The sequence below is a fragment of the Bos grunniens genome, chromosome X (genome assembly GCF_055505025.1).
Source record: "Bos grunniens cultivar Pamir isolate PY7600 chromosome X, Bosgru_T2T1.0, whole genome shotgun sequence".
Taxonomy (NCBI): domain Eukaryota; kingdom Metazoa; phylum Chordata; class Mammalia; order Artiodactyla; family Bovidae; genus Bos; species Bos grunniens.
The window spans coordinates 141,390,354-141,404,488 of NC_141194.1; the positions used below are offsets into that span (position 1 = coordinate 141,390,354).

Below are 14,135 nucleotides of genomic sequence, written 5' to 3' on the forward strand. Positions count from 1 at the left end.
ATGTTAATTTCCCAAAGGCTTTTGGACAGATTTCAAAAATTTGAATGTTCAAATGCAAGTGATTGCCAATTACTAAAAATTAATGACTTCTCATGCTGAATAATGCATGCACTTAGCAGGAGGACTTTAACAATAACGCAGTGTTGTCAGTTTTGAATGCAGTCTTGCCTTACCTCCTGGGCACATGAAGGCAACCAAATTTAAAAGCAACCCCCTCCACCCTGACAAGGTGCAGGTTAGTGTGTTTAGTGAAGTCTTTAGTGCAGGAGAGATAAGCTGTTTATTTTATGCTCAATATTACACTATATGATGCACTTTAATTAGTTCAACCATTGATAGATATTTCCCACTATTACAAACAACAATGCTTTTGACCATATACATTTAGCCTTACATTCTGATGCTTTAATTTCTAGGGGAGAGATTACAAGAAGTGGGTTAGCTGGGCCAAAGAATATTTATAAATATTCTTAATTTTAGCAGAAACTACTTGCATGTAATTTTTCAATTAGGACTACAATGAGGAATGATGTTTTAAAAATAAAATCACCTAACTACAAGTCAACCATCTCACTAATCTCACTTCAAATGCTAAGTATCCTTAAACACTGCTTTAAGTAGAGAACTGGGTTCTTAATCTCTCATTGGCAGTGCTTTTGATGTTGAAAATTCTGTGGTTTATTGTTTCAGAGCATCCTGTATCAGTATTTTCAGTTTGGTATTCCCTCCTATACTAGAAAGAAGCAGTGGTTTAAATTGACTCTGTGCCACTGTCTCTGAATTCTGAGTGCCACTTTTATCTGTCTTTCCTTGGTCCCTTTTTGCAAGGAGAGCTTGATTGTCTGCACTCTGAAAGTATTTTTATTGGTATCTTTCCCTCATTCTTTTTCTCCTTCTAATCTTAAAGATCCCTTTATTTGCTGTTCTTCAAATTCAAAAATAACAAATGCTTGTTATGACCAGTGAAACAATGCAAAGAATGCAATTGAAGAATGTATAAAGACAAGGCTAATCATTCACACCTCGACCTCCTGATGTGATCAATATTAACAGGCTGCTGAGGAGCCTTCCACAACTCCCTTTGCTCATTACCAACAGATCAAACATATGTGCACATATATAAAACGGTTTCTTTTCTGCAAAGCATAATCACACCATACACATTATTCTGCAACTTGTTTCACTTAACTAAGTGTGTGTGTGTGTGTGTGTGTGTGTATGTATAGATATAGGTCATCGCTGGTGGCTCAGTGGATAAAGAGTCTGCCTGCAATGCGGGAGACCTAGGTTCAATCCCTGGGTTGGGAAGATCCCCTGAAGAAAGAAATGGCAACCCACTCCAATATTCTTGCCTGAGAATTCCATGGACAGAGGAGCCTGGTGGGCTACAGTCCATGGGGTTGCAGAGTCGGACATACACACACCTCACACACACATACACGAGGTGGTTGTGGTTTAGTCAGTACACATGTATTAATATATATGTGACAATAGACAATGTATGTCATTTAACAAAATATAGTGGAAATACTCTGCCGTCTTAAGCTCTTTCCCAGTTCTAAAATTTATTTTTGTATTCCTCTGGAGAACGTACCACCATGTATTTGTAATGGATTATTTAATATCTTTATTCCCAGCTACACTGAGAGTTCCTTAAAGGCAGGGGGCTAATTTTGTTCACCACTGTATCTCCAGAATTTAGGGTAGTGCTGCCAGGAGAGTGCGGAGAAGGCAATGGCACCCCACTCCAGTACTCTTGCTTGGGAAATCCCATGGACGGAGGAGCCTGTTAGGCTGCAGTCCATGGGGTCACTAAGAGTCGGACATGACTGAGCGACTTCACTTTCACTTTTCACTTTCATGCATTGGAGAAGGAAATGGCAACACACTCCAGTGTTCTGGCCTGGAGAATCCCAGGGACGGGGGAGCCTGGTGGGCTGCCGTCTATGGGGTCACACAGAGTCGGACATGACTGAAGTGACTTAGCATAGCCAGGACAGTGAGTGCCTAAAATCTATTTGTTCATTGTTTCAGTGCTTCCTGAAACTTTCAGTCCACTTAAACTGGGTCACTGCCAATACTCAAATATACGTGTCTTTAGGAACTCAGGGCTGGGTAAATCACCACTTAAAGTTATTTGGATGGAACCTGGTGACAGTACATTTTAAAAATGTGTAAGATTTTGTGCTTTTTAGCAAAAACCCCTTTATGTCACAAAAATGAATTTTAAGACAGCTCGCATGTTTAGCAGAAAGCGAGCTCTACACTTGTAATTAGACCTGAGTTCTAGTTCCTCTTCTGCAGTTAATTACTCTGTGATCTTTAGAAAGTTCCTTACCCTTCCTTTCCGGTCCTGATTCCTCATCTGTTGTTCTAACATTCATTAATTCCACAAATATATACTGTCCACGGCGTGCTGATAACTAAGGCTAGTGATACAGGGGTGAGTAGCATAACAGCTAATAGCTAGGGAATGCTTACTCTAGGCTTGGTCTTTTGCTAATAAGAGTCAAAGGCACTATCTCATTTAATCTTCTATGAGATAGCACTACCGTGATACTTTCTGTACTTTACAGAGGGGGAAAGTGAGGCATAGCGAGGTGAAGTAACGTCCCCAGCATACCAAATGACGCGGTGAAGACAGCACTGAACTCTGGACAGTGGGGCTTCAGATACCGTTCCAATAACCTTAGCGACTCCTTGCCCTCATAATTTGGTGACTGTTTCAGTGGTCTGCATTTAACCTCAGCCCAGGGGTACTGGATGCAGCACCCTCTTGGTGCAACGTCTCAAGGGTTCGTCAGAGAAACCAATGAGAGACCTGACACTCGGATGGAACGCTCTACTCCGCTCTCGCAGTTTCCACGCCCGGAAGGTGAGGCGGTGGGAGGTGTTGACGGGTCGTACGTGCACACGCACGCCTCTCTCGGCGTCCCCTTTGGTATGGGCCAGCGTGCGGGTCACGCCAGCCCGACGTGCTTCTCGGAACTCGGCAGGGGGCGGGGAGAAAAGGCGCGCTGCGTGCGCGCCGGCCCCTCCGACGTCGGTGCGGCGGGAGGCTCCGCCCGACCGAGGGCCTCTTTGCCCCGCCCCCTTCCCGCGCCGTCGTGGCGGCCACTTCCTGGCCCTCCCCAGCTTTTGCGAAACCAACGAGAGGACACCGCCTGCATCTAGAGCAGCCCAACCAGGAACGTAACCGAGTGGCGCGCGAACGTGAGAGGAAAGCTGTGCGCGGCTGCGCTTTCCCGCCCCTGAACCGTTCTAGACGCGGGTGAGTGCTGGGGCTTCGGCCCGCACCTGGAGCTGCCCGCGGAGCAGCTCCCGGAACGACCCCGCCCCTCTCCAGGGTAGGCCTCGGCCCTGGCTCACTCCCAGCATGCTCTACGCGAGGTGCCCAGGCAGGTCCAGTGGGAGGAACAGTGAGGGGGAGAGATTGAGCGCCAGCTTCCTAGAAGCGCTCCCTCTGCCCCTCCTTGGGGTCTTGGGTTGACCGTGTTCTCCCCCTCACTTACGTTCTCCATTTCATCCTCCTCCCTTTTCCATACTCCGCCCCAACCACCTTCATCTAAAGAGACTCGTATGGAAAACCACTCTGGTAGTTTCTGCCTTGTTTGTGGCCGTGTGCAGTTTTAAGTTTCCCTCCCCTCTGCACCAAATATCCTATCATGCGCATCACATATCATGTGCTACTCCTTAGGAAAATTCGTGCAAATGACTTACAAGTAGTATCCCCATCAAGAAGAATCCTGACATCCATATGCCATTATCAAGCTAAGAAACACTACTGAATTATCATATATTGACCAGGAATAATATGAAATGCCAAAGACCTATGTAAAAGAATTCATTTTGCAGTGCATCTGACAATTCTGCTTGTTTCCTGTCAATTCTCTTTTCCTTATTAGAGCTGTGTTTGTTGACCGAGTTCTGTGAGTGACAGAAAAACTGTCCTGCCTCTTTCCCCACTCCCCCACCCCTGCTTGAGAATTACGTCTGTCAAGCTATTCCACACCTGGTCCTTCAAAGGTAATGGAAGTCAAAGTCCATTTCCTCTAAAACCGAGGGATGGTGTCCTTGAGGCAGTATGGTGGTGTTAGATGCAAGATCTGTTAAATTATGATTAACAGATCTTACATGTTTCTTCATTTATAGGAAAACAGGGTTATTCAGTAACTTGTTTATTATCAATAATATGGATAGAAGCACTGTTGAGGTCATTATTCTGTACCAGAAAAAACATTAAACTGATGTCAGGATATCTGATTTCTAGTTCATTTCTACTACTGACTGTGACTTTGGGTCAGTTACCTAACCTCTGTGGACCCTCTATTTCCCTATTTGTAAAAAGAGAAAAGCGACATTAAGTATCTTCTAAGGCCACTTTCAACTTTAAGAAACAAAGGGAAAAAATCTAAGTAGCTCAGAACATTCCTTGTGGAGATGGAAAGGAGATTGGGAAATTTTCAACAGTTGTATTTAATGTTGACTTTTCTTTTAATTTCTAATTGAAATCAAAGTGTAGACTTTTTACTTCCCCAAAGAATAAACAGATGCCTTTGGAGGAAATAAAAATGTTCATTAATGGTCCCCAGATATGCCTTATATTGACTCAGTTCTCATCCAAATAATTTAACTCTTTTCATTATGGGATTTTATTACATCAGTTAGTTGAGATACTGTGTTGAAAGTCATTTAGTCTTAGGAACAAGAGGGTAAATATTAACAAATATGGTATCAATTCCAAGAAATTTGCTTTAGATGTACTCAAAACATCTGGTAGCAGCCATCGGTTAAATAAAGCTTTAGATTGAGAACAAAAGCCAGCACAGATACCAGTGATGATATAGCAACTGTAAGTGGTTTTATTTGTTCAGTTTAATCACCGACTCAATGGACGTGAATTTGAGTGAACTCCGGGAGTTGGTGATGGCCTGGCGTGCTGCGATTCATGAGGTCGCAAAGAGTCGGACACGACTGAGCGACTGAACTGAACTGAACTGAAGATTTTCTTGTAAAAGTCCATTTATAGCTGCAGAGGTATTTAAATAATATAATGCAAGCTTGTGAAACAAAATTCCTTTCAAGAGAATGATGGACAGACTACCTCTGTAACATTGGTTTCTGGAGTCTGTACTTTTAATTCAGTACTTAGTTAATTAAATCCCCATAGATGAAGTGCAGAAATAGCCTCCCAGAAAATTCTACGGCTGCGAGGTATTTCTGCAAAGTTCCAGTTTATACCGAGCAGTAAGATACCATTGGAAGCAAAAAATTCTTAAGATTCTCTTGTACTATTTGCAACTGATTCCATGTCAAACCTGGGAGCCTTTTTTTCCTTAACATTAAGAGCCAAATGTAAGTATAGGGGAACTATCAAATCATTAGACTAATCCTTTTCTATTAAGTATCCTAAAGTTCTTTTTCTTCTTTATAGGAAAAATGCTTTCTGAAAGCAGTTCATTTTTGAAGGGTGTAATGCTTGGAAGCATTTTCTGTGCCTTGATCACTATGCTAGGACACATTAGGATTGGTCATGGAAGTAGAATGCACCACCATGAGCATCATCATCTCCAAGCTCCCAATAAAGAAGACATCTTGAAAATTTCAGAGGATGAACGCATGGAACTCAGTAAGAGCTTTCGGGTATACTGTATCCTCCTTGTCAGACCCAAAGATGTGAGCCTCTGGGCTGCAGTGAAAGAAACTTGGACCAATCACTGTGACAAAGTAGACTTCTTCAGTTCTGAAAATGTTAAAGTGTTTGAGTCAATTAACATGGAAACAAATGACATGTGGTTAATGATGAGAAAAGCTTACAAATACGCCTTTGATAAATATAGAGACCAATACAACTGGTTCTTCCTTGCACGCCCCACTACGTTTGCTATTATTGAAAACTTAAAGTACTTTTTGTTAAAAAAGGATCCATCACAACCTTTCTATCTAGGTCACACTGTAAAATCTGGAGATCTGGAGTATGTGAGTATGGAAGGAGGAATTGTCTTAAGTATAGAATCAATGAAGAGACTTAACAGCCTTCTCAGTATTCCTGAGAAGTGTCCTGAACAGGGAGGGATGATTTGGAAGATATCTGAAGATAAGCAGCTTGCTGTCTGCCTGAAATATGCTGGAGTGTTTGCAGAAAATGCAGAAGATTCTGAAGGAAAAGATATATTTAACACCAAATCTGTTGGGCTTTTTATTAAAGAGGCAATGACTAATCACCCAAACCAGGTAGTAGAAGGATGTTGTTCAGATATGGCTGTTACTTTTAATGGACTGACACCTAATCAGATGCATGTAATGATGTATGGGGTATACCGTCTTAGGGCATTTGGGCATGTTTTCAATGATGCATTGGTTTTCCTACCTCCAAATGGTTCTGACAATGACTGAGAAGTGAAACAAGAGCATGTATATGATCACCGTACAGGACGTGTATTGTTGTTATTTGTAGTAACAACTGCATATATATCCAACACAGCAGTATGTTTCTTTTTTTGTTTTCTTTTTCAATTTGGTGGCACTGATGAATTCCCACATTGAAGTTTAGTAGTACATTTTTAAATAGGGTGGATTTTTTTTTCTTAAAAAATATGATAATTTCAACTGTGTTGGAAAGAAATGTCCTAAGAATAATAATTTTACAAATAAAGGATATATTTATAAGTAATATATGTGATAAATTCTAAATTATGAACATTAAATCTGTGGCACATTTTTTTGCTGATTGGTTAAAAATTTAACATGTCTTTTTAGCTTGCTAAGATATGCAAATGAAATCTCTAATTTCGAATCTGTGATTAAAGTAAAACTTTTAGCTATGTGTTTCTGTTACTTCTAATGTTGGTTTATGTTCTAAGCCCTCATAAGTGCCAATGGATTTGCTTTCTCAGAATACACAACCAAGCAACCAAAAGAATGTTCCCAACCCCTGTTAAAGTGAAAGTTGAAATCTGTCCATGAAAGTGAAGATTACTTACAAAGGTTAATAATTTTCCTGGGAGCTAGTTTATTCCTCGGCATATACAATTTCTCTATGCATATATTGAAATTGGAGTGGTGACCGTAAAGAATGTAATGTCATTTAACTTCACTGTTTCCCAGTTAATCAAGCTCTCAGCTATGGCTTGAATAAAAATATACCAGTTGAGATTGATTTACTCCTGCAGAGCAAGTGAGTTCTGTGGAAATCTCCTTTGTTGTTTAATCGCTAAGTTGTGACCAACTGTTCTGAGACCTCATGGACTGTAGCCCACTAAGCTCCTCTGTCTGTGGGAGTTCCCAGGCAAGAATACTGGAATGGGTTGCCATTTTCTTCAGGGGATCTTCCAACCCAGGGATCAAACCCAAGTTTCCTGCATTACAGGCGAATTCTTTACTGCTGAGCCACCAGGGAAGCCCCTTTGTGCTTAGTCTCAGTCGTGTCCAACTCTTTGCGACCCCATGGACTGTAGCCCACCAGGCTCCTCTGTCCATGGAATTCTCCAGGCAAGAATACTGGAGTGGGTTGCCATGCCCTTCTCCAGGGAAGCCCCTTTAAATCTCATTTAAAGAACTCCTTTTGGTAGTCTGGCAGTTTCATTTACCTGGGTTGAATCTGCCCTGGTTTTTGTTTACCTGTTCAAATTTTGAGATTTTTTTTTTTGCATGTTCTTGATTGTATCATATGTTGATTGCACCTGTTTGGTGTGGAGGCCTTAACCTCACCATTCACCTCGGATTACTATGCCATTTGCCTGATTTCAGTGGCTACCTAGAAGCCTTAAGGATGGTAGATACAATAACTTCTGTCTTCATAAATTTGTGAAATACTTGGAGCTGATTTGCCCTCTTATTAGGCCTGCACATGCCATATAAGTCAGATCCATAAGCCTCCACAGGGTGCGAGACCATGACATTTCAGAGATCAATTTTTCTTGTAACTGGCCTCATGATGTTAATAGTCTACCACAGCTTTTGTAAGCCAGAAAGAGAATTTCCTTAAGAAGGCCTTGGGCTACAAATTATCAATCATCAGAGTAGTGTGTAAAACCCTATGTTTTAATTTGTACGATCTTCCTCATTGGGGCTCTTGGTTAAGATGAAAGGTTATTAATTTAGAAAAGTAATAAATCAAGCACCCTAATATGTGGTCTCAGATGTAATTACTACAAACCAAATCATATTCAGTGAGTATAATGATGCACAGTATCTCACTGAGTGTGACACCCAGTTTACAAGTATCACCTTGCCCCCAACACCAATATATTAAAATTTTTTCTAGTGTATTATCACCTTCAATTACATTAGGGTATCAAAATATTGTTGAAATAAATATATTAGAGAATGCATTCCATTGTTTGATTTCCTAGTGGGTACTAAGGTAACAATTGCTTTTTAAACCAAATTGATGCTCTTGATTGTATTTTTATACGAGTATTCCTTTATAAAAGGGACTTTTCCTGGTAGCTCCGCTGGTAAAGAATCCACCTGCAATGCAGAAGACCCTGGTTCAATTCCTAGGTTGGGAAGATCTGCTGGAGAAGGGATAGGCTACCCACTCCAGTCTGCTTGGACTTCCCTGGTAGCTCAGCTAGTAAAGAATCCACCTGCAATGCGGGAGACCCGGGTTCAATCCCTGGGTTAGGAAGATCCCCTGGAGAAGGGAATGGCTACCCACTCCAGTATTCTGGCCTGGAGAATTCCTTTATAAAATGTTAGTTGTCTTAAATAATATACTGTCTCTTTGAACATATTTGTACCTAGTCTTGTAGATAAAACGAATCAGTAACACAGAAAATTGTGCTATAGAGGTCATGGTACAGATTTGATCATGCATTCAGTAGTCAAAAACTGTAACCCTAACTACAGTCTTATTGGGAAGAGAGTTGGGAAGAATGGACATCTAATGAGAATTGATCATGATTGTGAATATATTTTACATATGGCTGGCTAATGCCTACTATATTGGACAACACAGGTCTAAACCAGTTCCCCAAGTGTGAGACCCACTGGCTGAATGTAAATGAGAGAAAACTAAGTTTCTTCTAAAAGTTATATTTATCTTTCTGGTTTTCTTGAAGGCAGTGGAAACTGCACCTTGACTTTAATTAGGCCCCAGGCCATCTCCTTGCACAAGTTCAGTCACTAGACCTTCTTTTTCAAAACACTGGATTTGGAGCAAAATATAGATTAGATCTCTTGGCTTTTTTCTTCATGTAGCTAGAAGATTGCTTGTGTATCAAATCTGATTTATAATGCCCAGATTTTTCTGTAATGCATTTAAACAAACCCATCTATTGGGCTTAAAGCAGGGAACACCTATATTAGAAAAGTTACTGAAAGCACAGTTTAGTAATGATGTACCACTAATTTTCTACTCGTTTAAAATGTTCTGTTCCTTTTAGTGCCAGCTCACTTGGATTGATGCATTCGCTGCATGTCTGAGTGGATATGTGAAGAGCCTGCTTGTAGTAGTTTAGCTTTCTTTTGGCATAGAAAAAAAATTCAGAAATTTTTGCCAACTTTCCCACAAAGGAATCCCCAAAGTCTAATGAAAGAATAATAACTCAATTCCAATATAATCAAAGGTAAAATACTGTATTCAAAGGATAATGGAGGAAATGACTTATTTAGAAAGTATGAAATGGTGAAATGAAATGATGGTGTGTATCTGGGGTCTCTAGCATAATAGAAAAGTCCACTTTTATTAGTGTGGAATCTATACGCTATACTATTCCTTGCATATATTGAATACCCATTAGCTCAACACTAGACCTGGTTATTTTGTGGAAAGCAAAAAGGCCCAAACACATGATTCATACAGGCAGTCAAACAATCATTTCATATAAGATTTGCATGAGCAATAAAACAAGCCATTGTTTACTATTAGAATATGGTGGTCCCCTTTTCCTTAAAAATCATTTTGATAAGTGCCGTTTCTCTTAACCCACATAATCCCCATTTCTTTGATAACTTTCACTGATTCTGTGCAAGAATGGCCATGCTGGTTTTGCCATTGCTTTGGCAATTTAGTGAAAGACCTGGGAGGAAGAGCAGGGCCTAAAAATAAAACTAAGATTTTCTATGAATGGATGGATGGATGGAGTGAGAAGCTGCATGTGTTCACTTGTGTCTGACTCTTTGTGACCCCATGGACTGTAGCCTTCCAGGCTTCTCTGTCCATGGGGTTCTCCAGGCAAGAATACTGGAGTGGGTGGCCATCCCCTTCAGGGATCTTTCTGACCTAGGGATTGAACCCAGGTCTCCTCTGGTGGCTCAGCTGGTGTAGAATACACCTGCAATGCAGGAGACCTGGGTTCGATCCCTGGGTTGGGAAGATCCCCTAGAGAAGGGAAAGACTACCCACTCCAGTATTCTGGCCTGGAGAATTGGACTGTATAGTCCATGGGGTGGCAAAGAGTTGGACACCACTGAGCGACTTTCACTTCACTTCTGCACTGCAGGCAAATTCTTTACCACTGAGCCACCAGGGAAGTACAGGAGTGAGGAAGGATGCCCTTAATTATGTGACAGGCTTACATTTGGAAAAAAAAGTAAGCAGTGCTTCTAATGAATGAGTGATAAGAGACATCTACAAAGGTACTCAAAGTGTAGAATGGGGATGTTTTAATAGTCAAAACACCAGGCCCATACCATCAGCAGGAAAAAGTGGTCCTAACTTGGGGCTTCCCTGGTGGCAGTAAAGAATCCGCCTGCAATGCAGGAGACCTGGGTTTGAGCCCTGGGTCAGGAAGATCCCCTGGAGAAGGAAATGGCAACCCACTCCAGTATTCTTGCCTGGAGAATTCCATAGACAGAGGAACCTGGCTGGCTACAGTCCAGTCCTAACTTGATGGAAGACTAATTTTTTTAATTTTTATTGACGAAGAGTTGATTCACTATGTTGTGTTAGTTTCAGTGTACGGCAAAGTGAGTCAGTTACACGTATACATATATCCATTCTTTTAGATTATTTTCGCACATAGGTTATTACAGAGTATTGAGTAGAGTTTCCTGTGCTATATAGTAGGTCCTTATTAGTGTACATAGTGGTGTGTGTATGTCAATCGCAGTCTCCCAATTTACCCCTCCCACTGATGGAAGACTTTAAATACTGGCGCTGAGAGTCTTCTTTTCCCTATTTACCGCTCTAAGGTATTCACCTCTAGAAGGAAACTTCAAGGAACACTGCCCATTCTCCATCCCAGTGCCATCCAATAGAAATGAAAGCCACATGTGTAGTTTAAAAATTTCCACTAATATTAGCCACATTTAAAAAGGTGAAATTACTTTTAATATTATATTTTATTTAACCCAATATATCTAAAATATTGTCATTTCAATGTATAAGTGACAGAAAAATGGGATACTTTACAGTATTTTATTAAGTCTTTGAAACCCAGTGTGTATTTTACAGTTACAACACGGGTCTAACCAATTCCAGAAGTGTGAGACAACATCCCACCCTGGGGCTGACATGTGAATGGAGAAAACTTGAAGTTTCTTCTTAAAGAGCTGTTTATTTTTTGTCTTGAACGCTATGGAAATTACAAGCTGACTTGTAGCAGGCCCCAGGCCATCTCCTTGTACCAGCTCCATTACTGGGTCTCCCTTCTCACAAGGAAGTATCACCGAATACTCCTTCTCTAAATTAACTCTTCCCTGGTGGCTCAGACGGTAAAGCGTCTGCCTATAATGCAGGAGACCCGGCTTCAGTCCTTGGGTTGGGAAGATCTCCTGGAGTAGGAAATGGCACCCCACTCCAGTATTCTTGCCTGGAAAATCCCATGGATGGAGGAGCCTGGTAGGCTACAGTCCATGGGGTCGCAAAGAGTAAGACATGACCGAGCGACCATGTCTTTCACTTCACTTCACTTCTCAAAATTAACTCAGTAGATCTGGAGTGAAATATAGATTAGACCCCTCAGCCTTTTCCCTTATATTGTTGCTGTTATTTAGTGGTTTCAGTTGTGTCCAACTCTTTTGTGACCCCAGGGACTGTAGCCCATTAGGCTCCTTGTCCATGGGATTCTCCAGGCAAGAATACCGGAGTGGGGTGCTGTGCCCTCCTCCAGGGGAAATTCTTGACCCAGGACTGTAGCCCATGACTGTAGCCATGTCTCCTGCTTTTAGGGAGATTCTTTTTTTTTAAGTATGTATTTATTTATGGCTGTGCTGGGTCTTTGTTGCTGCTTGTGGGCTTACTCTAGTTGTGGCGAGAGAGGGCTACTCTCTAGCTGTGGTACCCGGGCTTCTCACTCCAGTGGCTTCTCTTGTGGCAGAGCATGGCTCTAGGGCGCAAAGTAGTTATAGCACCCAGGCTTCGTTGCCCTTAGGCCTGTGAGATCTCATATCAGGAATCAACCCATGTCCCCTGGATTCTAAGGTGGATTCTTAATATTCTTAATCACTGGACCACCAGGGAAGCCCCTGCAGGCAGATTCTTTACTATCTTAGCCACCCAGGCTTGGCAGCCACCTACTGTTACCTCATTCTAATCCTACTCATATTTTCCCACTGTGGTATACAGGCTCGGCCAACTTACACTTATCTCCAGTAGCCCATAAACAAAGATGGCGATGCAACTGAGGGCCAAGACTAACATTTTATGAAATATGAGGGGAGATTTTCTGCAAAACAGGCTTAGCAATCAAGTTGAAATTAGGTTCAAATCCCAACTCTGCCATTTATTAGCAATGTGTCCTCAGGAAAGTTAACCCTTCTTTCCTCGTTTGCAAAATGAGAATTAAAATCTACCTCATGGAGGGACTTCCCTGGTAGGTCCAGTCGCTAAGACTCTGTTCCCAATGCAGGGGGCCCAGGTTCAATCCCTGGTCGGGGAACTAGATCCCACATGCCACGACTAAAGATCCTGTGTGGCACAACTAAGACCTGGCACAGTCAAATAAATCTATAAAAATAAATAAAATCTACCTCATGGAGCAGTCATAAAGATTAAGCAAGATATATAAATAGAGCTTATATATACAGTAGGTACTCAAGTAATGTTATTTCCCTTTCCCTCTGGCCCATTTGAACAAGTTTAACTAGCACTTTACACAGTTAAATATGTATCAATCCTTTTTATTAAGTATCTTTCTGGTAAAATATTAAAATATTGATGTGAATAACAGCTGGTACTGAATATTCAAAGTCACAAGGGAACTCCTTCATTAATAGTTTTAAGATAACATCTATACACTGAATCTGTGCCATGCAATAAAATAGCTCTTCCTTGAGCAGCTTTTTAATAAAGTAAATATTTTTTAAGGAGAAAATTGGAAGTTCCTTTTAAGAACATTAAGCTAATACATGTTCCCCTTTCACAGCAAATTAGACATTATTGGAGCCAAAATTACCCAAATCAATATGATTTCTATCTCCTCACACTTTAATCAAGATACTTCTCTCTCTTTGTCTCTTTTGTTTTAGTTTTTTGACCATGAGGCACGTAGGATCTTAGCTCCCCGAGGGGATCAAACCACCCCCCAACACTAGAAGGCGGAGTCCTAACCACTGGACCGCCAGGGAAGATGCTTCTCTATATAAAAAAAAAAAAAAAAAAAAAAAAAAAACTACTGCTTTAGTAAGACTCTTCCATCCACAGTAAAAGCATCTGGGCAGTTGGTACTTGAAAGAGAAATGGATTTGACAATACCAAGAAGCTCATGAGGCCATGTGCCTTCTCTCAGACCTCTGCATTTGGGAGCAAGAAAGCAGAATTACTTTGTGGACTCCTTTAAAAACATTTTACAAAACATAAGATTTTTTACCCTGTAAAACATAAAATAAGTGCAGTGTAAGCTTACAAGTTTTTATGACAGTTTAGCCCCTACTATTTTTGAAGCAGAATAAAGCATTGCCAGCCATAAATTATCTTCCAGTCATGTGCTTTTTTGAAAGCTATTTAGGAGATAGAGGTTAATTTGATGGATTAGAGACTGCTGTTATCCCACTAAATGAAAATGTTTGTACTCTATATTCAAATACAGTTCAGTTGAGCTTTTTATAGGACTTTAGTTTCCTGACCAGGGACTGAACTCGTGCCCTCTGCAATGGAAGCATGGAGTCCTAACCATTGGACCAATGGGGAATTCCAAGGTTGAACTCTCTGAAACCCAAAATGCTTACATAAGCAAACTTTAGAAAGA

The 14,135-nt window shown here is 41.0% G+C and overlaps 1 protein-coding gene across 2 annotated transcripts; it reads left to right on the plus strand.

Moving 5' to 3' along the window:
• The first annotated feature begins 3,001 nt into the window (after positions 1-3,001).
• C1GALT1C1 (C1GALT1 specific chaperone 1) lies at positions 3,002-6,824 on the plus strand. Of its 2 annotated transcripts, XM_086389683.1 has the most exons (3): positions 3,002-3,271; positions 3,906-4,026; positions 5,435-6,824. In XM_086389683.1, exon 3 carries the CDS (start codon positions 5,440-5,442, stop codon positions 6,394-6,396), a length of 957 nt encoding a protein of 318 aa, XP_086245809.1. In that variant the 5' UTR covers positions 3,002-3,271; positions 3,906-4,026; positions 5,435-5,439; the 3' UTR covers positions 6,397-6,824. The 2 variants fall into 2 exon arrangements, with proteins under 2 accessions (XP_086245809.1, XP_086245810.1); XM_086389684.1 differs by lacking the exon at positions 3,906-4,026 and having other exon boundaries at positions 3,135-3,271.
• The last annotated feature ends 7,311 nt before the right edge of the window (positions 6,825-14,135 follow it).